The 25,049-nt window shown below is 38.9% G+C and overlaps 1 protein-coding gene and 1 long non-coding RNA gene across 12 annotated transcripts in view; one reads left to right on the top strand and one right to left on the bottom strand.

The window, feature by feature from the left end:
• VGLL3 (vestigial like family member 3) overlaps positions 1 to 25,049 on the bottom strand; it is a 181,398-nt gene that overhangs the window by 145,294 nt on the left and 11,055 nt on the right. For 8 of the 11 annotated variants that reach the window (XR_012075644.1, XR_012075641.1, XR_012075652.1 and 5 more), the window contains exons 2-3: positions 24,021 to 24,309; positions 14,922 to 15,458 (exon numbers count right to left, since the gene is read on the bottom strand). Coding sequence is in view for 6 of the 11 variants with exons in the window: in XM_072967402.1 (XP_072823503.1) it covers positions 14,922 to 15,458; positions 24,021 to 24,309 (826 nt within the window). In the remaining 5 variants the exon portion in view is untranslated. The remainder of the gene's footprint in view (positions 1 to 14,921; positions 15,459 to 24,020; positions 24,310 to 25,049) is intronic. The other 3 variants (XM_006215820.4, XM_072967407.1, XM_006215821.4) reach the window with 2 other exon arrangements.
• LOC140698132 (uncharacterized) lies at positions 15,454 to 17,836 on the top strand. Its single transcript, XR_012075656.1, has 2 exons — positions 15,454 to 15,819; positions 17,521 to 17,836. It is a non-coding gene; the product is annotated as an uncharacterized lncRNA (long non-coding RNA).

The raw sequence follows: 25,049 nt of genomic DNA, 5'->3' as shown, positions 1-25,049 counted from the left end.
AATAAAAGGATCTGGGGCATATCAATTCACTCTGTTTGCTTTACTCATTTTCAAATAATTGTGGCCAGAATAATTTGCAACCTGACAGAGTCTCTGTTGGGTGACTCTTATAATCTAAACCAGCTTAACTGACAATCTGCTGACTGCATAAATATTTTTTTTCATTATTAATACATTTCATCTTCTGTATGACTCAGTATTTCCACACTTGAAGACTCCATCAATCTATAGAATGTCAGCGCTGCAAGTCATGAATAGTGTTGGACTCATCAAGTGGTTTGAGTGTCTTTTTTTCTTCTTAAATAAAAGCAATTCCTAGTTTGCCTTGCAAAGACAGATGACTCCATCAAAATCATGTTAGCCTTTTTCTGTAGACGAGTATTACATTACTTAACATAGCCCTAAATTTTCCAACCAGAATAACTGGTTGGAATAACTCTCATTATAACTTCAACTTTTCAATATAGTTTTTTGTTCCCAAGTCTTTGCATTACTCCAAAGCAAACCTTAAAAAAATCAATTCATGTATAGCCTGAAACATATTAAATAGCTAATGTGCTCTTTGTGGTTTAGCTTCTTCTTAGTGATGGGACATAAATCAAACTTTGCTTTAATTACCAGGTATCCATACCTGTAAATTTCAAAATAGGGATAAGTAAAGCACAAGAAAATGAACAACTGCAAACAAAAGACACTACTACTAGTAAGCTGTAATGGAAAAGCAGAGCTATGACTTTTTTTGTTAAACATTGTTGAGGGTAGATCAGATTATTTAAGAATCAGCCACTACATGTTGTTTTCCCAGCAAGGGTGAAAGGAGACAAAATCATTAACCCATGATCCTTGTGTGGTCTACATATATCTTTAACCCATGATTCTTAGATATTTAGAGTTTCCTCAAATTTTCTTACTAAAACACAAAATCCACTCTGCTATTATTTTGCTCCTATTTAAGCTTTTTTTTTTTTTCCTCCTCACTTCCCTGACTCGAACCTATATGAAATTAGTGTATAACACAGCCTAAAATCTCCTCACTGGCTAGCTGAAATCACCTATGTTTATCTCTTGATATTAGTAACTCAGTTTTAGTTTTATTGTTTAGTTCATGAGATTTTCAGTAGAAAGGGAAATAAACATCATAAAGATATTAGTAAACACTTTCTTAGGGCTGAATATGCCAGACATTGTGCTAAGTGCTTTATGTGAAATATCTCATTTGAGGCTTCCAACCATGCGATATATTTTTTTAACTTCATTATACAATTGAAAAATTGAGACTAAGAGAGCTTACGTCAGCTATTAAGTGGTAGAACCAGGATTTAAAACCAGGTGGTCTGCTATCAGAGTTAACGGTCTTAACCACAACGTATGTCTCCCCTGTACGGACTATATTGGCTGTAAGCTGTCACACTTAGCATATACTCCTGCAATTCCCCAAGTCAGAATCCCTTTGTTAATTCAAGGAAAAGCCAATGCATTTTTAATATTCCTTTTTACACTGTTTAGAAACACCCTGGTTTAAGAGAACTGATACTAGTATTAATAAAAGGGTTCTCTTAGTGTTTTTCTAAAAACTATACCTTTTCAATGTTTGTCCTAAAACACAGCAAATGATTACACAGTAGTTTGCTATACTTCAGATGAAGATTACTCCAATCATGTAATAGGACATGTCTTATTAATTGAGATTTTTTTTGATATGTATCTTTAACATAAGCACCCCTCCTCCCCACCTTCCACAGACTTCCTCAGTGTGAACACGGAGTTTGAGAGTCTTGGACTGAGTCAAGAGAAAAGCCCGAAAGGTAACGCAGGCCCACAGATCCAGTTCCTCACCTCAGTTCCATCAGCACTAACACCTGATCACCGGAAGAAAGGGCAAAACAAAGCCCGGACCCAGGAATAGAACAAAGGACGTATGAATATAGGAGGGGCAGAATGCTTAAAAGTGAGAGAGAAGTCTTGGTCAAAGAAGAACATAACATGATTTCTCTTTAAAATTTGAAGAATCTGACTATATAACAAGGCATCATAACTCATTCTCTCATTTTCTGTCTGAAATTTTTGGGAAGCTATTGTTTCACAGATTCACTTCTTGAAAAAAGCTCTGGGGATAAGGAAGTCGAGATAGCAACAGGGCGTGTCTAAGTTTAAAAAGCCTGGAAACTTCCCTCTTCCTAGTTTCCTTCAACTCCTAGGTCTCTGGTGAAATGATCCTAAAGTTCCCATGGGCCCCGTAACAAGGGTCCAGAAGTTAGCTCAGAGAGAGTTCTGGGCCTGCTGGTGGGTCCCATGGCTATGATGTGGGTACCCCACAGCAGAAGAAATGGCATAGGCCACTCCAGCTGAGCACCTTGGCGGGATCACAAAGACCACGAAGCTGAACTCAAGTAAACGTGCCATTGCTGGGGCGGTCGGGCTGGGGGTGAGGGCCCTGGACAGAGAGGGCACAGAGAAACAAGAGTCGGGGGAGGGGATGTGTCTGCAACAGAGGCCAAGCTAGGAATGAACTGACAAGACCAAGTAACAGACAGCAACCTTTTAATTGACAATTTTCATGACTAACACTGGGAAAGCAGAGGCAATCCGTAGGGAGAGGCTGAGGGAAGAATCCAAGAAGAGGTTTCAGCTCTGAGTGGGACATTGTTTTAAACTGAGAGCAGTGAAGATATCACTGGGTGGGACTATGAATACTCAGAATTGATGAGGTTAAGTTTTCTACTATTGGGTAGAAGTAAAGGATACATTGGGTTACTGAAAAAGTTACATGCCAGCACACCTGAGTTTTAGGATATATGTGATTATCAGAGTCAAATCCACTAGGAAAAACATGTCCTCCTTCTCAGGAAGCATAAACACTTGACAACACCATTGACTGCAGCTCTTAAGTCAGTTGAATGTGCTTCCAATTAACTTTATTGCTTCAGTTAAAAGAGGTAATGTGGTAACCATCCACTGGGGAACATGCTGTTGATAAAAAGAGAAGAAGAAAAATAGGAACATAAAACCTGGATGTGTGGGTAGAATATTTTATGACTGAAAAGTAAAGAAAGTACTTAAACAAACTTTTCATTTCATAGATATTGAGTCTAGAAACCCTTGTGGATCAGAATGCTTACTATTAGAGTAAAACAAGCTAGTAGCTTATTTCTACATTAAAAAAAAAAGAATCCTTTGCTTCACCCTGGCTTTTATAAGAACAGTCATGATTATTACAAATATAAATACATATAACAGTGTTTGGATGCTACATCAAAATAGCCAACCTTCACCAACAACCTGGCATCTAACACTGACACAGGGACCAATGATCTCAAACTACGTCAAAAGAGAGACAGTCCTATTATCTTCTCCTCCTTTATAAAGTTATCATTGTTAATGATCAGACAACTACATTTGTTTGTCTGAGCCCTGGGACAATCCATTTAAATGCTAGTTAAGAATTTCTAAACAAGAGCCACATGGGGGTTGCACCTTAACACTAATGAAAAGGGAAAAAAGAAGAGTGAGAGCTATCTAATTTGGAAATTATCATTTCAGATGAATATCAAGATAAATCATGTTTAACTACCATGGAGATCTCCCTTCATTTGTTTTTCAAACATTTTTTTTAACTTCAAAACATTGTAGATTTCTTGTTTAAAAATCAAGTTACAAAGTATTTCGAAAATAGAAGTTGGACATAATATCCTGTCATCACACAGCATGCTGAGTACAATTCAGCTGTACATACATACTCACACCACTGTTTATACCGTGTTATCACATGCTTATTTCACCAGCAATATTATCTTGGAAAACTATTTCATGTCAGTATATGCAGATCAATCCTTTGGAGGGCTGCACAGTATTCATTCTTCTCTATACAAGAAATTATCCAGTTCTCTATAGACATACATCTTTTGGATAACCCTCCAACACACACACACATGTGTGTACAAATATATGTGTTATTTATGTGAATAATTTAGTAGATAAAAATTCCTGGAAATATTTTTGTACAATTGCTGACACCAAACATATATATACATTTACATTTACGTATTTCATTGTGAGTGGTAAATGTTTCAGAAAGTTTGTACTGATATTCATATTTTTTAATAATTATTAGTATTATAGATTAAAAGTATCTGTTTCAATTTGTGTGTCTTTCAGTATTAATGAAACTAAAAATTATGTGATTAGGCCATTTCTTCCTGTGTTTTATCTTTGGCCAGTTTTCCTTGCATTTAAGAAAGCAATTTCTTCATTGATTTCTGAATGCTTTTTGTATATTAGGTATACTAGCATTTTTTCTCATGTATTACCACTATTTTTTTGCCAATTTGATGAGCACTAAGTACCTTCGCACTCAGTACTTAAATGCTGGACAATAATTCTTTGAAAAGTTGTCACAAATAAGATGTATTCTTGAACCAGACCAAAGATTAAATTTATTAGGACACTTGAATTACAATGATCTTCTTATCATTACAACTTTTACACACTAAAGCAATGATAAAAAGATACCTAACTATGACAACATAATAACTGATTAGCGGACAGAGGTTTTCCAGTGTATAGAGATGTTTTCTCCAGACACATTTAGCATTGATTTATAATCTCCATGTCATAGTACTGTCAGAAACAATGAAGTGAAAACTGTCTGAACCTGTCTGAATATATTTAAGTTCAGGTTCAAAAGAGGAGCAGAAATTTAAAGCCCACTGAACCTGACGTTACTAGTAGGCTGTCATTTACTACATTGTTGTAAGAAACACAGCACACACACACCTGAGGCAAACATCTCAGGTGACAAGCAGTTCAGTGGCCAAGTGTTTCCCACTGCTCCTGGCCCAGACAGCAAGGTCCCTTAGTCTATCTGCCCTCTCAGAACCTTCCTCCCTCTGAAGCCACAAACTCGTGCACAGAATCTCCAGCCTTCAGCGATACCCGCTTCCTCAGACTTGTGCACGTACGATGCTCAGCTGGAAGGGAAACTGACAAGCACTTTGAGCATCAGGATATGGGCTTACAAATCTGAACCAGCCATTCTAAAACCCACCTTCTGGACAAATATCAAGTATAAATCATAAGTAGTTTTTGATCATAGTAGCATGTTTTTGATCATAGAAGCATGCTCAAAATTTGAATGTCAGTGTGATAACTGGGGACCAGGAGAGGCAAGATGGCATGTAGACACTGCTCAACCAATTCAGTGACCTCAAGTTCAAAAGCAGATAAAAAGAAACTTTGAAGACAGAGACAAAGAATAAAGGAAAAAGGGAACGGGGAAGAGTGAAACGAAATACCCTCTGTAATTTCTTCTACAGACTCTCCCAGAACTGAAGAGGAGCAAGACCAAAAAAACACTTGGATTGCTTATTATAACTGAAACCACAAGTTATAATACTCTCAAGAGATTCTAACTATCCAGACATCTGTTGGATAACACATGCAGCCAAACATGCATCTTTAAAGAGGTTTCTAGGTTATGCAGTGACAGTTTTACGATCCAGAAAATAGATAATCCAACTGGAGGAAGAGCTAATCTGGATCCACAGTTTACCCATAAAAACTTAATTAGGGACACAACACCAACCCAGCAAACATCCTACCTGAAACTAGGCGTTTGGTAAGGACTCTAAACCTTTTTTAAATCACTTCAGAACTGCAGAAATACAATGTAATGTTTATGTCCATTTAGTTTAAGTAATCAATCTCCCATTAAATCAAAACATATTGGAAAATATTCCATAAGAATGAAATATGCTGCATATAGATCAACTCTACACTGACATCAGTCATTCTTCATCTCACTTCTATGTGAGCTGAACACAAGTTGCTCTCTGACATTTTCCAGAACTGTCTGTCCAACCTAAGCAAATATAAATAGGGCTTCAATGATTGTGAAGATGCTAAGTGTCACCTGATACTGCTTAAATGAAGCAGCTATGAAAATAAGCATTATAGCACATGCTTGTGGTTGATGAAAATGATGACGTGAAATCTGCCGTGTATCAGGCTGTAACCAAATGAAAAACGGCATGTTTTGTCCCTCCTCAGACTTTTTTTTGGTCATCTTTTTGCCAAGGAATTCAGAACATGCTGGCCACAGACAACTGTTTGTGAAACCTTATATTGTTGATAAATAGAACAGTAAGAGAAGAGTTAGGCAACCAGAAAGAGAATAAAGAAAATCTGGCAATTCCACAGGCCATATAGAATTTCTGTCTATAATCTTTGTAGCCCATTTGAAAGTCGATGTAATATTGTCTGGGGACGAATTCTGAAACAGATTTCTTCATTCAAGCCATTTCTTTTAGATGCATTCCCATACGTGGTATGAGAAATAGGAAAGTATTATTGAAAAGATAATTTGCTGATACAAAATGCACTGACCTCTGAAACAGGTATTTTAATGCTTTGAGTGGTTCTGCATTCGGAGCCATGTAAGAATTAACAAGAAGTGTTTTCAACCTCGATAACTCCCCTCCCAAGCAAGCATCTAAGCTTCTTTGGGGAAGGCATTGTATAGTTTGACAAAGTTCCCAATTGCAACTACAGCTAGTCTATGACAACTCTGAGAAAACAATCCAAAGATAACAGTGTTGCCTAACTTTGCTTGTAATTTTTAAGAAAACATCTCATAAAGCACAGGAATTTTTATATATATATAATATATATATATATTATATATACACACACACACACACACACACATATATATATTTATAGAATTTATATAGCTGCCAATAGAAACATATTTACAAAAATGTACATATTTACTGGAATGGAAAATGAATCAGTTCCTAGTTCACAACTTTTAACGATTTAGCATGTATTAATGGAGTTCTGGTGAATCTACTTATATATATAGCCTAATTTCTTAGTTCTGCACATAAAATTTCCTTTTGATCTATATGAGTGACAAGAACAAACATCTCAACAATATCTAAGCATAATGGGTGAGGATTATTTTTTTTAGTACCCTCTCATTCCACATGGTTAAGTATTCTAGATGGAGAAAACTATGTTAAAAAATGTCAAACACCTATATTTTGATGACCCTTCTAACCCTTGTCTTCTTGATTCTTTTACCTTCCCCTCCCTCATTATCTGCCCAACCAATATAAAAGCACCAGGCTTCCTCGTATGGCTAATACCAGAAAACGTTACCACTGGGAAATGTAACTCCAACAAATGTCACAGCTTTTCTTCAAGAACAGAAACAAATTAAGTTAGAAATAGGCAGGAAGTGACAGAGACATTAAAAGCTTGCATCTCAGTTACTCGTGAGGCCTCACATCTCCAGTGTGACTTTCTTACTTTGTTTGAAATGCACCGTATTTATTAAGAATAAGGAGAGCTTAAGTTCTGCATCACGTGTCACCATCTAGAAAACACGACCACATGGTTACTTCATTGGAATTACTCAGCCGTGTCAGAGTAAGATGTATCATCTCCATGTTGCATCTCACGAAGAGGAGTGGGGAGGTTATGAGACTTGCTCAACGTAACACAGCTAAGTGAGGAGATGGGTCCCAGAATCTATTTTTCGGCCCTCTGCTTTTCCCAGATACATCACTGGATACGCATTTCCACATTTCTGCAACAATTAACATTCCCTGTATTTATCATCATCTTATGAGTCCCTAAGTTTGGGAGGGGAGGATGAATTATTAGTAAAATCAATCTTTCTCCTTGTCCTTTTCTCTCTCACACGCATAAACACACGTATGTATACACATGTATATGTTTTCCTTCTAAATTCCTCCTTCTCCCCTTCTGAAACTTGTATTAGTGACTGATACATTCAGCCCCAAAAGGAGACACAAGTTGACAAACTCTCTGCTTTCACTGAGCTGTAAGTACATGCACACACACACCGCAGAGACACACACATACAGGATTTTGTCTTCTTTTTTCAAAAAATATCTTTACTAAAGGAGCATATTCATGCACTTCTTCACCTGTTTTGTTTCCCGTCAGCAATATCACAGAAAACATAATTCACTCATAGGTTCCGCCTCTCGATGCCAGTCACCTGATTCCACCTTTCTGCTGCTGTGAATGTCATTACAATAAACATTTTGCACCTACGCTGCTCCTTGTATCTGTGTGGCAGAGACTCACCAAAGGAAACACGCTGGGCCAAAGCTCCCGAGTATTTTTAACTGTAATACATTTCCCAGTTTGTTTTTTAAAAAAAGCCTATAATCCTTTAATTTTCTACCAGCAATAGATGAAAAATAGCAGTTTCCCTTAACCAAGGGATTCTCTCACCTATACAGACCCCACATTATGCAATGCATCCTAGAACATTCAGAATCCCCAGAAGGCTTCTGCGCTAGTCCCGTAAGCTAGGAGGAGGACCCGTGAGACAGAATCCCCACGCTCTGGGCATTGTGACAGGGCGGTACTATTCTAAGGATGAAGGGCCAGCAGAGAGCATGGGCAAGACCTACAGGGCTCTGGGAGCAGGGGACTTTCATTCAGGTCCTGCAGAATCTGCTGTGGATACTGGAAACTAACAGCCCTGCTCTGGAATGCATTTCTCCCCAATCGCCATTCTGCTACTTTTCATGCAGCTCTCGGTCTCTGGCTGGGATCTCCTGGCATTTCTCATGCATCTCAAAGATGATGGTTTCCATTACCCCTCTGGTCACGAAACTGTCATTCTGGACATGCGCTTAACACAACTAACGCCATTCCAGGGTGTGTAAATATTTTAACATATCTTTGGTGTTTTTTTTTCTCTCTCTCTCAGTGGAAAATTGGCTTATGCCATAAGCCAAAGAAAGAGAAAAAGGCTTGCAGAAAGTATGAAGCAAGCAGTTGTTAATTACTAGAGTCTTTACTGTTACTGAATCATAAGAAACTGTAAAAAAAAAAGAAAGAAAAAACGGTCCACAGAAAGTATTAGTGTAGAAACATTCTGCCTAGCATTTTTCCCCACAACTATTGCCTTGTGATGTTTTAACTAGCCTGATTGAGATAATGCCCTCAAGGTAAGTATCCAGAAATCTACAAATCTTTATCGACGAACGCAGCTGTCATTGAAATGTCACATTTTTCTAGGGCTGACTTCTATATTAAAATGCCATTTAATGTGTCCCCCTGCTGAAATCAAATTATTAGAGGTAAGCTTCTCTGTCTATTCTATTTTATAACACCATTAAATAAAATTTCCTAATTTCCTCATCATTTATAAAAATCATAAATAATGTCAGCAAAGACTTCAATGAATCACCAACCCCCTAGCTTTCATATATGTATTAAATGACTAGCATTTATGTTCCAGGAGAAAGGAGAAAGGATGTGGAAGTGGAAAGGAGGAAAAGTGCTTGTAGCTGAGCGTCTATCACATATGTTACTTTGATGTGCTCTCTTCTCTATGATGAAAATATCTTGGAGCCTTAATATTTTATACAACTCATATTTTCCTGTTAATTATTACTGTGGCTCTCGATGATTTCTCTCCAAATTTACCACATCTCTCTTTCATGATAAAGCCTGGAATTGGAGAATCATGTTATCAAGTAAATATTCAATTACCTTAGGTTGGTAACTCTTGGTTTCCCTTAGTCTCTTTTTGTATATGTATATGCTGAGAGAGAGGAACAATTTCTAAGAAGTCATTGTATGTAAAGTTCCACGATTTTAATACCCTTTGTACTCCAAATAAAATTCCAAAATTAGCAACATTAAAAAAACAAAGATGTTAAAATCGTTTAGCAAGGTTATTCTGAGAACTCTCATGCCTGTGTTTTGCCCGGGCTTGTCAGACCACCGACAAGAAAGCATGGGTCTTGAGATGTGACCTGGAGAAATGGCAGCTTACAGTTTGGATGGAAAAGCAAGTGCTAACCTGATGTCCATCTCCCTTTCATGGAGAGGAACTGCCTCTCCATTTGCTGCTCTAGTACATTAGCTGTTTGTCACCCTGCTCTTTTATTTCCTGTATATGATAAAACAAAGATATTTATGTTTCTAATGGATTTCAATATAAAATATCCACATCATATGGAGCAAGACTGACCACAATGATCTTAATTAATGAAGTAGTTTAATTCACCTATTTCAAAAAGATCTTTAAAATTTTTCAAAGGGAACTTTTAAAAATAATTTTGAGCAATAATAATTACAACTTGGATTGCACTAAAATACAGTTTTTGTCACTTATGAATGATGTCCCTTCACAAAACATTCAGATTAGAAATTCAGATTAAACCAGATTTGGATAGATAGATAGATAGATGGTTTACAGGCCTTACACCACTACAAATTCAGAAAATCATTTAAGGTGATACTACTTCTCTATTATCAGACACAAAATGTCTATGAAGAAAAAAATAGATACGAAGGACACTGGTAGGCTCCTAACTTCCCTACTGTTGCCCAGGGCTCCCTATTCACTTTCAAATTTAAGAGCTCAGAAACAGTTTTTCCAGATTTCTTCACAGAGTATTTCTACTTGCAGGTTAACAAAGCTCAAGTCTCTTCAGAAGTAATTCAGCGTATGCCTCAACATTGAGAGAATACTAGAAATACAGCTTCCTGAGCCTATGGGAAATTTCACAACCTTCATTTAACAAATAATTTTTAGACCTAAGAGCTATCGTAGTTTAGTTCTTCTCTATGTCCCATTCTATGATACATAATCTTGATTTCCCCAATATCTGAAGATATGTTTATTAGTGAGAGATGAACCAGATGATGTTTGATAACTGGCTATAATCATACACTGGGGCAGAATCATACAGTGATTCACTCATTGAATCTACTACTTAAGCAAATGTATGGTTAATGCTTATATGATAATTTTTTTGAAAAACCAGAAGCTACATCAACATATGTTAATTCCCTTTTAGCCCTAGATTTCTTGAAGCTGTTATACAGTGGAGAAAATTGTTTGCTTTTCAAATTTAGGCTACCTAAATGTATCTTAGCAAAAAGAACATGTATACCTCAACTCTAAGCTGTTTATCTATATTGTATATTGAGTTATTGAAACATTCCTCAAAGTAAAAATAAAAATAAATTTATAACAAAATTGGACGTAAAATAACATGAGGGATCCTAAGAAAAATAAATCTGTGGATCTAGAGATGAAAACAACCTCAAGCCATGAGCAGCTTGTGTTTATAGAAAAAAAGTCATACCACAAAGCATGACTCCTTTTCCGTTTGGTAAATTTAAATATAGTGGGTAAAGTGGAAGTTATAAATAAAGTCAACTTTGTATTTCAGTAAAAAGGCCTCATTAACAAATCTTTACTTGAAAAATTAATTCAAACTGGCTGGGATATGCAACATTGTATGTCCTATATTAGGTAGATTAGTGGTAATAACAGGAAGTAAGAATGACAGCATTTCCACAAGATGCATTTTTTTTTTAGTTATGGCCACTGACAGATGAATTGTAGGTCAGAATTTACTGAACGTCATCATGAAAAAATCTGAGTGCGATAAGAAAAGACACAGCCTTGCATTCATTGATGCATATCTAGTAATACAGTATATCACAACCAGAAATATTTCCACGTTTAACTCTTTTCTTCCTGACGTGCAAAGGGGCCCATACAATACTCTGAGGTTCCTGAAGTTAATCTTCCATATCCTGTGTCCTCCCTTCTTCAGCTCACCCTTCCAGGTATTTATTATCTTCAGCCCCACCTACCCTTCCTAAGGATTCCTCTTCACAACAGCTAAATGTTCGGTGAAAGTTACTGACAGAAGTTGAAACCTACATGGCTTTTATTATGGCCAAAAAAACAGGTAAATTACAGTTCCCAAAGCTCATTGCATGAGAAGTTAATAAGTATGCTGAAAGCAAAATGTGCCCCAAAGAAATTAAGATTAAAAAATCTCCTATTAAGCAAATTTTAACATGTTTCTTTACTAAAGAAAGCATAATAGCCTTTTATATGCTAAAGTGAATTCTGATCTCAAAGAGATGTACCTAGCTGACAACATTAACAGATTCACTTCACCATAGACTTCTCTGTTTTTCAGTTAAGCTCCTTTTATCACATTCTGGAACTATTGTTCCCATGGAACCAACAGAACCCAGTTTTGTGACTGCTTTTAAGGAGAGGGGAAGGTGTTATGTGGGATTTTGATAACAGCCTTTTGGTAAAAAAAGGGTATTTTCCCAAGGAGGGCAGATACAGATGCCCTACAATCATATCAACACACTGACCATTCCAAGGGCTCTGTATGTAGTATCCGTTCAACAGACAGAGTCGTGAGTGATGGCAAACCAGGCATGGCAGGAAAGTAGGGCCAGGACAGGCGAGGTGGGCACGGCATTCTGGGAGCAAAATTTAAGGAGGTATGCACTTGCACACCCCCGAAAGTGAGTTTCTCTTTAAATTTTGTGCGGAGGCACCTTACTCTCCTCACCCCAGTTTGGGCCCTTCAGAAAAGATGGACTGTCTCACTTCACTCTTGTAGAAGAATTTTTGTCTACCAAACCTCAGAACTCTATTCTATTACTCTATTACCATATTCTGTAGTCAACTTTTAAAAATTAATTACAGATACAGTCAATGCTCTTTGAAATATTTTTAAGAGCTAGAGAGGTATGTAAAATAAAAAGTGAGGTTCTCTCAACTCCATAATCCTACTTGGTACACACCCAAGAGAACTGGAAACCTAGGTTCACACACAAATTTGTACATGAGCATTCATTATAGCATGATGCTTATTAGCCAAAAAGCAGAAACAAACCAACCAATGAATGAATAAACAAAATGTGGGCTAGCCATATAGGGGAATAGTATCCACCCCTAAAAAGGAATGAAGTTCTGATACATGCTACACAGATGAATCTTGGAAACACAAGCTAAGTGAAAGAAGGCAGACACAAACAGCCACATACTGTGTGGCTCTGCTTATAGGAAATGTTCACAGTAGAAAAATTCATAGAGGCGGAAAGTAGAGTAGAGGTGGGTTGCATAGGTGGGAGGAGATTGGGAGTGACTCCTTAGACCTACGCAATTTCTTGTTGAGGTGATGGAAATGTTCTATGATTAGACAACAGAGATGCTTATAGAATATTGTCAATATACTAAAACCTACTAAATTGCATGCTACAAATGCATTAGTGTGTGATAGTGAAATATATCTCAAACTTTTTAAAGCTAAGATAAATGAGGGTCTGATCATCTTCCCTTATATAGCTAGAATTTATAAAGTACCTATTTTGCACAAGGCACATCTGTAAATGTTTTACTTCATTAACTCATTTAATCCTCAAAACCACTCAATGAGACATCTTTTAAAGATAAGAAAGTCAAGGCAACAAGCCAGCTAAATAATTTGCCCAAAGTCCTGCAGCTAGTAAGGGACAGAGCTGGACTTCTAAAACCAGGCAGTCTAGCTTCAAAGTATACATTGCACACTAATTATCAGGAGCAATGACCATTAAGAGTTGGGGTATATACTTCCAGGCACACACATGCACATGCCTTTGTGTAGCTAGATAAAAATTATTTGCATGGGATTATATGTATGAGAGATTAGCAAACTGTAGCCCGTAGACCAAATCAGGCCCACTGTCCGTGGGTTAAGAATGAAAGACTGGATTCTATATTTTTAATTGTTGGAGAAAAAAAGAGATGAAAAAAGAAGAATCACATTTCATGGCACGAGGAAGCCTGTGGGGGTTAGTCCCATCACATCCTCTCCTCCTAGAGAGGGAGAACCAAGTCCTCTGAGAGTTTAGCAAAGCAGCTTGAACCCAGAGATGAAAATAGGAAGCTGAAATGGGTGAAGCTAGGCAGTGGCCAACACTGGAAAGCTCAGCGGAGAACCAGTTACCCAGGATAAGAAAGCTCCACTTCTGTTGGGGTGAACACAACTTGATGCTGAGAACTGATCCCTTTCGGGATGCTTCTCTGCTGTGACCAGCATTCAAATTAATGATCCTGTACATGAAGAATAAAACTAAGAAAAACTACGAAAAGAGTGAGTTTTCTCATCACAAGAATAAAGAAAGAAGAAAAAATTTAAAAAGAAAGAAAAAAAGAGTGAGTTTCCTTAAACTTCTAGAAAGAAAGTCCTACTCTATCACAAAGTGTTCCAGGCAAAGAACCTGGGGTTGGAGGTGGATGGAGGTGGCTGACTCTGGAATGTAGATTCTGGGGATATAATCACTGAGACTTGATTTGTCTTTTTAAAACTCTGATGCTTGTGATTTTGTGAACTCAGAACTACTACTACTATTAATATGATCAATCTGGTCCAAAAACCAAGCTCAAACATTTAACACCATGACCCTCAGAGTTAGAGAATTCCAGAGAGGAGCTGAATGCTCTGTGAAGAAATATTTCCCTCACCAAATTTGTCTAAATCTGTTGAGTATAAACTTTTGAGAGTGGGAGGAAAATAACAAAAGGCAAAGGAAGGGAAGGGAAGGGGAGAGAAATGCATTCCTTTAAAATAAGTTTCCTAATTCTTTTCAAAGACCATGATTATATTCCATGAACTATTTTCCACCAAGCAGTTCGTTTCATAAATCATAAAGAAGACCTGACAAAAAGGGGAGAAGGAAAAATTACTGAAACATCCTATTTCTGACTCTGTTAGGCGTTACCCATTACACATAGAGAGCACACAGACACCGGAGATTTAAAGAATGTGCTTAAATCGTTGTAAACATAAGGTACCAGAGCCTCCAGTTCAAAGAAACAGATTACTCGCTGAAGAAATGGGAGAAAAGTTCTGAGACCTCTCTCAGGTCGTCACACCAGTTTCTGTCGGAATGCAGGAATTATGGCAAAGTAGTTAGTTTTATAAACATATGGGCAGAGCTCAACTTTACCTGTCAGAGAAAAAAAAATTCCAACTATTTAAAACCTCCTCCATTTGTATACATTCCTTTCATTACTTTTTCTTCTCTTTATGGAAAGGAGGAAAGCCTCCGGCTCGGCTCACCTGTATCAAACCCCACACTTGGCACCAAGTCCACGGTTCCGTGAAAGGCTCCGGCCCACGCTGAGGTAGCAGTGGTGGCTGTAGTCGGATCGGTCTTTGTGACGTCACTCGGGGGAGCAGGAATCCTGGCTGCGCGCACTGACGGCATCAGCAGGGGCCCGTAGGCCGGATCCAGGGCAGAGCCGGCAGAAGGGTGGTGGTGGTGGTGGTGGTGGTGGTGGTGGCGGTGGTGCATGTGCGCGTGCGGGTGGTGGTGCCGCAGGTACACGTCATGCACGTGGCTGTAGGATGGGCTCACCTGAGATGCCAGAGGGTAGTGCCAGGACTCGGACACGGGCGGGGGAGGGGCTGGGCCAGTCTGATGCAGGCCGTGTCCTGCCCAGGGGCTGGGGTCGGCGGCGGGAAAGGTGCCGGGGGGCGCGGTGACCTGGAAGTCGGGATGAACTCCCCCCAGACAAGGTGCAGGAGGGGGCTGGTAAGAGCTGGTCCAAAAGGAAGTCGGGAAACTACTCCGCTGGCTGGAGAGAGCTGAGCTGTCTGAGAAGACAGAAAAATAAATTATTTACGTAAGACTCAGTTCGGGGATAGACTTGCCTTTACTTGTCCAATATTTCACAAGCAGGCTAATTAGTCTGCACTCTTTCTCCCCACACAGAGGTAAATCGATACCCGTAAATCTCTGCGCTTCAGAGCCAAGGCAAGGCGCAAGGGTCCAGGTGCTGAAGGAGTCCCCCACTTTGTTTGCTTAGCTTATGCCGTCCCGTCTAGGCTGAGGTTTGCAGGGCTGGGACTGGAAAGCTTCGTTTCCTCCTTTGTGTCTTGCTGCCTTGAGGTCTGAGCAGAGGTCATGGGTACATCCATCGCAGGTAAAAAAAAGCGTATGCCGTAGATGTTTCAGGTAGGTTGGGCATGATTTTTACCAACTTCTTTTAAAGGCAAAGACAATTTTCATTGAAACTAAACATTTTCATGCCAAAAGTAACAAGGAGAAGTAATATGCTTAAGGAGGCTCGCCAACTCTCATTTTCCGTCAAGAAGAGTGTATTCCAAGCTTATATTTTTGGTAGAAGTCTGGGAGTTTCTGGGCTGAAAATAATAATAGTTCACATTTAATGACCAACAGTAGGTCAGGGGCCTTTCGAGGATGATCTTATTGGATCCTTACTCAGGTCTTATGAGGTAGGAGTTACTGTTATTATCCCCATTTTAGAGATGTGGAAATTGAGGCAGGGAAGAAACCCAAGACTTCACAGCGGGCAGGCAGGAGACTGGGCTTTGAAGACCAGGAGTCTGCCTGGAAGGCTGACACTCTTCCTAACTTTGCCACAAGACAGAACACCTGTAACTAAAATCTGAACATCCAGAATTTGGTGGAGACTGTGGAAGTTATAAGTGGAGGAGATTCAAGTAAGGGTCATGGGTCTGAGGACATGTTGATGGAAGGGGAAATCACATCAAAGAATAGCACTTGGAGCTAAATAAGCAAGAGAATGAACCAATCCCCAGTTTTGCCTCATTTCAATTTCTTCACTCAGTCGTTATATTTATGGATGACCTACTATGTATGAAACACAGGGCGGCCAGGGATGACTGGAGAGATGCCACCTTTAATCACAACCTGGTGGGGGACAGATCAGTAAACAGACCAGAGCAGTGTGACTTGGTTGGTACTCTCGCAAGGGGAAACAGAGAGGGCACCGAAGCTGCCTAAGAAAGTACTAGCCAAATTGAAAGGGTGAGCAGGGCTAGCCTTGTGAAGAGGTGGACAAGAGTGTTTTTAGGCTAATGAAAAAGTATGTTAAAAAGGCCAAAAATTACATACACCCACAAAGTAGCATTTGAGGGACAAGAAAAGAGTTCATTGCGCAGGTGGTGGCAAATGGTTAGACTCTGGTCCAGAAGGACCCAGATGGGTATAGCCTTGCCAGTGTGCTCTGAATGTGGGCGCTGTCCTGAGGAGGTCCAGTGAGCTTAGAAAGGTTTAGCAGGGTTTAAATCCAGGGGGAGATGGAGAGTCAGATCTGTGTTGAGAAAGATGGATACCTCCAGGGGTAGCCTGTTGCCTGCAGTGCAGAGTAACTGGGAAGCACTGGCCTGGGGGTCTGGAATCTTAGCCAGAGAGTGAGTGCCAGCAATTACGCTATCCCGTTGTAGGACCCCTACTTGACCTGCTGACCTCTCCAGGGCTCAGTATCTTCCAATCAAATATGAGGCATTTGAGCTCATTTAATTCCAAATATCTGGTGGCCCTATACTTCTAACCATTCTGTGCAGCGCCCTCTGATTTATTTCAATCTATAGATAAAGATAAGGTGGCTTAGCACATTAGTCACGCATGTGCAGTAAAATAGTATTTTTATACTGGGTTCCCCATAAAAGAACCTTGCTAGATCTTTCCATGGAAGGAAGGCTATCCTAAATCCCGTGAAAGAAAAGCATGCAAAAGTCTGACCTGTCCACGTTCTCACTTCATAAACTTGGAGGACACAGTTTTCTTGCCTCAGGGAAAGCATAGATAACTTGACTCAGCCCCCACATATGTAACGTGACTAATATAATTAGGAAGTCACCATGGTGTTCAGTTATTTCCTTTCTCCAGCTTCCCTGCAGGCTGCGGCATTAGCACTGCAAGCTCTTCCACACTCTCCCCATCTGCCCTCCCCCAGAGCTGTCATTCACCCTACTCAGCCTATGCTCAGACAGCTATTCAGTGTCTCATGGTCAAGTCTCTCCCTGCCACCGAAACTCCATGGATGTCAAAACACTTGGGGAAATCTAGGTGATGATGTTCTTCAAGAGGTGAAGGATGGAACAACACCCTATTCTTCAAACCTTCCAACAGTTCTGGCAAACTTTGAATGACTTGGTTTTGTTGACAATCACAATCTATTAAAACAGCACTTAAGTCAAGCTTACTGGCATTGAGGCAAATATGTTTTATTTAAGAACTATCTTCCTTTGACATGTGATACACAGCTGCTAATGACAAGAAGGAAAACTGTGTAGGCTGTAGGAAGAAAATGTAATTTTCCATAAATAATGGCCACATGTACAATATTTCTATCATACCCACAGTGAAAACTATCAATATTGAAAGTTTAAAACTCATTGCAAAGAGTATATAGAGAGAGGCTCCTTATATCACATAGTGGAGTTTTGCCACAACCAATCTGCCACTTTCCTCTCACAGATCTTCATCTTTGGTAACAAACTCTTCATTCTACCCTAACTTTTATCTCTGATGGGGCCAGAATCCCATTGTGAAAACAGCTGAACCCAAGCCACAGGTGTGTGCCAGAGATAGAGTTCTCCTTTTTAATGTCCCCCATTAAAATGTCAAGAGTACAGAAAATATATGTCAGTTCCCTGAGCACTTTCCTTTTGTCTCTCTTCATTTGTATGTACATGGACCCAATTTTATTTTACAGATGCTTATGCGTGTTGGATATGCATGCACAAATGTGAATAATGATTCCTTACCAAAAATATTATCCTACTAATGATGTACTGTGATTAGTGAACATATTATCATTGAGAGTAGAAATCTATGTTTAAAAATGCACCCCATAGAGGCTGAACAAAGCTTTAAAATGCTCCAGGGGAAAAAAAAATTAGAAGCAACTTAATATTTTCCCAGTTGACGTGCCTTCTGAGATTAATATAAAATTTGCAGAGATCTATGCAGCCCTTTTCAAAAATAATGTTGCATTCTACATGTTCAAAGAAAAGATATTGAGTAGAAAATATGTTTATGGATAAGTCTACACTTTAAAACCACTATTTGGTATCTTGATTGTTAAAAGAGGAAATTCTTGATACAAAGAAACAGATGATACTCTTTATTTCATGCCTGGGAATCAGTATGCTTATTTCATATGTATGTAAATTTTTTTCATTACATGACTCTTTGCTTACAAGTGTTTAATCACAGCCACATTTTTTGGATGAAAAAGCTTATGAAAAACTGCACACGCTATTTCCATGCAATATTACTTTTCGGCAATTCAGAACTATGTGATATTAACACTCCATGGTGACTTTGGGCTCATGGTACTGGATATTAGGATGATATTTACACTGAGCCTAACGTATACAAAAAGTCTATACTTTAGCTCAGTTTGCATTTGGGATTAAAAAGTATTGCACATACATACCCTATTTCTCAACAAAAAAAAAAAAGAAAGAAAAAAATCAATTGTCCAATAAAACCCATCCAGAGCCTATCCAGTAATCTCACTGTGTGATTTATAGCAGAAATATGTCTTAGAAAACATAAGAGTTTAACATGGAACATCAAGTAGTTATTTCAACTTCATAGTAGCTGGGATACTTTTTATATTAACCCTCAATGCCTATGAATAAAAAATCTAAGGGCAAGTAATCTATGAAAGAGAAAATTCAACATATAGTTAAAAAATTACATATTTTATTGCCTTATTTTGAAAAAGATGAAAACTATATTAAAAGGAAAAATGGGCCAATAAAATGTTGTAGAACCTCCGTCTTATCTTAAAAATCTCCAGAAAACATATTCTTAGAATAAATATTGATTTAAAACATCAAAAATTAAAGATAATATTTACCTTTTTATTAACCTCAGTGAAAAAAAATGCTACTCCATTCTCAACCTAGGGGGCCTTCTCTATAATTTTAATTCCCTTCCTCTTGTTCATAAAATAAACCACTGGGTCAGAGGTGAAATGCAATGTGTTCCAGTGCTTTCTGTCTCTTAGGAATTAAGCATCACCATTATGTTCAAAGATTGCCCTCCAGTTATTTTGTTCTAGAGTTGCTCAAAATGGACCTTGTGACTCTGAAAGAGTTTCAAGGAGGTGATGTCAGATGCCCATACTCTTTGGAGGCAGGACGATGAGATAAACCAGGCCTCACTTCCCCCCTACATGTTTGTTCTAAACTTCCCAGCAGCGATGGCTTCCAGTGCCTCCTAGAGATGGAGCCCAGCTCCCTCCTTCCCAGTCTCAGCCAGCCCAGGAGACAGGCCCTCCTTGCCCTTCCTCCTCTTTGCTGTCTAAGTTCTGCTCACTTTGAGAAGACTTTCTTATGAGAATGAGTCGCTGCAAGCAGACACTCTGTAGATCAATCAAGCAGAAAATATTTACTTTGCTACTATAGCAAGGAAAAAGATATCAAGTTTACCATTTAGCATAGTTTTTAAAGTCAGTGACGTATCTTGACTTAACTACTCTCTTTTCCTACACACACACACACACACACACATACACACACACACACTTTTTGTAATAGTATTTGGGCCCTGAGATCAATGAATAGACATATTTGAAGTCAATGCTTGTATTTGGATGGGTTAAGGAGACAATTAGATTCATTAGGTTTTCTTAACTGAGAAGCTCTATTCAATCCCTGTTAGAAGATACAGTGGGAGAAGAGATAGCTGGTGTGATGCTGTCAAATAAAGTACAAATATTTCCTGTCAATTGTTTGCCTAACAGCTGCAAAACACCTAAAGAGGACTTTCCTAACTCCATCAAGACACAAACTCAAAGTATGACCAATATTCCATCAGCTGACACTCTTATTATTTGCCTAAAGATTTACAGTGGAATTATATTCTGCAGTCAAACATAATTCAGTTTTAAATGCCTTTGAAATACTGTAGCACTTGTGCAGCATTGTAAAAACCTCATATCATAAATTAGACACTTTAATTTAATACAGCTGGTCAGCAGCTCCTCATAAAAGATTATTGCCATGGCCATCAACATTGTCAATAACCTTGAGTACCTATTATGTCCAAGACACTGTGTTTTTGCCAGGAATAGAAACTTCCAGAAAACAGTGTTTCTGAATAAAGACCCAAGGTTGGTTTTCTAGGTGCCAGGTGAGTGGAAACTTACTTAAGGAAGAGAGAAAAGGCATCTGACCTTCAGTTAGCACCTTGCATCAAGCCCTATGTCAAATTATTCATATATATTATCAAAAAAATATTATAATAACCCTAGGAGATGGGTATCAATAAACACGTATTATAGCTGAAGTTAAACTCAGAGAGATTTGTAAGTAATTAATCCAAGATCACACTGCAACCAGGCAGTGATAAGGTCCAAACTGGAACCCAAAACAAACACAATCCAAAGCCTGCATTATCCAAACCTGTGTTGCTTTGGCAATTGACAGTAACTCTCTCCACTAGACATGAGCATCTCAATTTACCATAGCCCTCTTTAAGATATTATTTTCTAAATCTTTAACTGCATTCTGTGGCTCTCCTATGAATCCTATCCAAGTTACATCTGTTTATCTAAAAACACTAATTCATAACTGGAAATAACTATGGCAAAGTTCTGTTCACAAAGGGAAAGTAAATAATATATTTGCAATCACAAAACTTCACAGAGACAACATTTCAACAATCACTTAATTCAACCCTCCTATTTCATAAATAAGAAAATTGTCTCCAATGATTTCATATAATTTATTACTAATAAATTCTCCATTAAGGACTTTTTTGGTTTTCTAATCCTGGGTGTGTGATATGAACTTGGTTCATCTACTTTAATTATGTAACCATTTGATTCATTTTTATCCCATATTTTTCATATAGAAACGCACTATTCTGAGTATTGGGGAAATTGATGTGCAATAACTAGATACGCTATATCTAGTCTCAGTGGAAGAGGGAGAAATGGAAATTGAAGAGCTTGCTGTCTTTGCCTGGGCTACTCAGATAAACTAAACTGACATACAAAGTTCTGAAAATTCTGATCTCTACCTATGCCTCTTCTTTTCTCTCCACTCACACCAGTATTTTTTGTTTCTCTTTGAACAGTTAAGTTCAGTCCTTCCTCAGGGCCTTTGCACTGGCTTTCCCCCTTGCCTTGAATAATTTCTTCCTAGAAATTTGTGTGATGAGAAGCTCTCTTATTTCCTTCTGGTCTGTGCTCAAATATAATAGTCTTAGAGAGACCATCTATCATCACCCTAAGTAAAACAATACCTTGTATTTCATTATATATGTATAATATATAATTAAATGTATTTTTACATATAGGAATGCATATATAGTGGAAGCCTGTCTCTTCCACTAGAAAGCTCCACGAGTGTATAAGCTTAGATGCTCCTGTTCACTGATATAGTCCCACTACCCAGAACACAGAAGGACCTTAATAAACACTTGCTTTGTAAGTCAATGAAAGGAACAGGAGATAGACTTGAAGGCCAAATTTAAGATAATACCAAGAAAATTCTAGTAATAGTTGCTAAAACATTTCCATGATTCATCCTTCCTGAACTGAAATTTGACATCTTTCCAAAGGTCTTCTCTATTCAGTCATGCAGATTCGGGGAAAAACACTGAACTGTAGCATTTTTGCATTTACACTCCACCTCACTTAACACTATTCTGGTTATGGCGCCTTCGACAATCACTCTCACGTCTAGCTGTAATTTGGGGCTTTTGTTCCTATATTCCAAGTTAAATGGTGACTAGGTTACTTACGCCAGAATGCTAAAAGGCATTACATTTATTACTCTCCTGGAACTGATTATCCTGATTGTCAATTTCTTATTGACATATCAAACTGTTTATTAAAGCCAGAGAATTCATTGAAGTTTTTCTATTTTCACCCTCCCCAGGTTATAAAAGTATTCACCATGTGCTATCAAATAGGACATTCGTTGGTCCCATTAGCATCTTAGGCTTCTAAGAACTAAGTTCTCAGTCCTTGTGAGAAGTTCATAATTACTCTTCAAATAAGCAGTTATGCCTCCCAATTCACCCCTATCGAGGGCTGGGTCACTTGAGTATGGATTTCACCTTCCTCTTTACGGTTGCTCTCTATGTTAATGTTCATATTTACTAGAGGGAAGGAGGAAAGAAGAGAGGGGACGTGAAGGGAGAGAAGGGGGGGGAAGGAAGGGAAGGAAAGAAAGGCAGGCAAGAAGGTACTATTCTTCTGATACTGACAGGGGACCAACCACTCATCACCTCTCACCTGCCCCCTATCACAGGTGACCTACCACAGGTGGCCAGCCTTTCTTCATCATAGGATCACCTGGGACACTTGTTACAGTGTGATTCCCAGACCGTCCCTCTGTAGCCTCTGAGTCAACAGGTCCGGAGTCGGGGGGGAGGGGCCGGGCGGCGGGTAGTCTGTCACCTGAACAGCGCTAAATCAATGGTTATCATACTTGAGCTTGCATCTGAATCTCTGGGAGGGCTGGTGAAAACACAGATAACTCTACCCTGGAGTTCCTGACTCTGTAGGTCTGGGGATTTTCCATTTCTAATCAGCTCTCACGTGATGCCCACGTTCCTAGTCTGGGAAACCACATGTTGAGAACTATTTTACTTGATGCCTCTTACAGCCAGGCCAGTTCAGAAGAAACATTGGTAACACATTTCTCTAAAACTACCAATGGAATGATGTATTATTTTTTTCTCTAATGTAATCATCCCACTTAAGTTGTCACCCAGCCATTTTCTGCGAGTCAGAAATCAGATTCAAACACACCTCTCTGGACTCTTTATAGAAGGCAAAAAGGAGAGGATGCTCAATCTACCACTTTCTTTTACTGAGGAGGAAAAAATAATTAGCCTAAACCAGGCAGATACAGTCAATAATCTCTCGGTTATACACTCCGAAGAGTTAACACCACAACAAAGCAACACAGAAAACTATTAAGAGAACACAGAGGATGTATTCCGGGGTCAGACTCAGATCTCTGCTATGTCACCACGTAGCACCTAGTGGAATGAGCAAGAGCAAATTTTTAAAAGCTGATCCAGGCACGCCTATTATTTAGAGATCCAAATTGGGCCATCGGGGCTTAAGGAATGATGCTTCACGGCTCAATCCTGCCACTATAAACCCAGGCCGGTTGCATCACTACTTTCCATGAGGAATTTAAGGGGTGTGACTGCATCCTTTCCAACCCTGCATTCCACATGTGACAAAACTGATCCAGCTGTTTGTCTGAAAGAAATTCCTCGCTGTCCTTAAAAATTAAAAAGCAAGTGGATATCCGTCCTCCAGGGGCAAGTCTCCAGCTGGAACCTGGTACAGGCGGTTGCGAAACAGAGACAGTGCCCTGGAGAGCATCTGCTTTTCGAATTCTTACCTCGCCATAAGGGGGTTAGCCCCATCTTGCTTTTTGAAATGGCAGATTCTGGATGGAGGGTGCTGGCTTGGCCCAAAGCTCTTGAGAAGTGTTCATCCACTACTGACCCAATGTCTCCCTGGAAATAAGTGAAAAGGACACAGCGAGAGTTAAGGTACTCCATCTCGGCAGGCTGGTCTTTCTCCTCCTCCTCCTCCTCCTCATCCTCCTCCTCCTCCTCCTCCTCTTGTTTGCTGGGAAGGGTGACTTCCAGAGAGTCCTGCATCTTGCTGTATACCGCTAACTTCTTCTGGGATGGAATAAACAAAACACAGTATCAAAGACAGTTTGTAACAAAGCATTAACTAGTTAACTTTTTACTTTAAAAAGTTATCTAAATATTAACATATGTTCGCAAACTGATTCTTCATTTGCTTTACTCCACCCCTCCACCCCCAAAACCAGCTTTCTCCTTCCCACCCTGAGGGAAAAAAAAAGTCTGTTATTTCAAATTTGGCGGAAAAAAAAAGTCCATTATCCAATGGTACCTCTTCAGAGTGTGAAAGACAGGTTGTTTTTCTTTCTCTTAATCTAGATATACCAAAAGGGGAATGGCTTGTAAAATAAGAAAGTGACAGATTTCTTCCACGTTTGTCCCCATTTTCTATTTTAAAGATTTCACATACAGCAACATTAAAGTTGGGGACAGGGAGGGCTGGAGATGGATGGCCCAACAGCTGGGGGAGGGGTGGGGAAGAAAAGAGCTTTTCATAAATGAAATGTACTAAAATAAAAACAGGAATGTAGCATCTTATAAAAGGATTTGGCAGATGTGCTGAACTCATTTCTCAAAAATCACACTAAAATGACAAAATAAGTCTGTGTGAAGATCCATTTTGCATGGCACACATTTTTCAGATGTTCCACTTGCCACCATTATCATAAAAGGGAAAAAAAAAGCTATTATTATGGCTTATGGACAATAATACAAAATACGAGCAATGGGCAGTATGGCTTTCAAATAAAAAAGAAAACGTTTTGATAGCTGCA

This window comes from Vicugna pacos, chromosome 1 (assembly GCF_048564905.1).
Source record: "Vicugna pacos chromosome 1, VicPac4, whole genome shotgun sequence".
Taxonomy (NCBI): Eukaryota; Metazoa; Chordata; class Mammalia; order Artiodactyla; family Camelidae; genus Vicugna; species Vicugna pacos.
The sequence above is the reverse complement of the archived record's forward strand: the minus strand, read 5'-3'. Positions and strand labels throughout refer to the sequence as shown.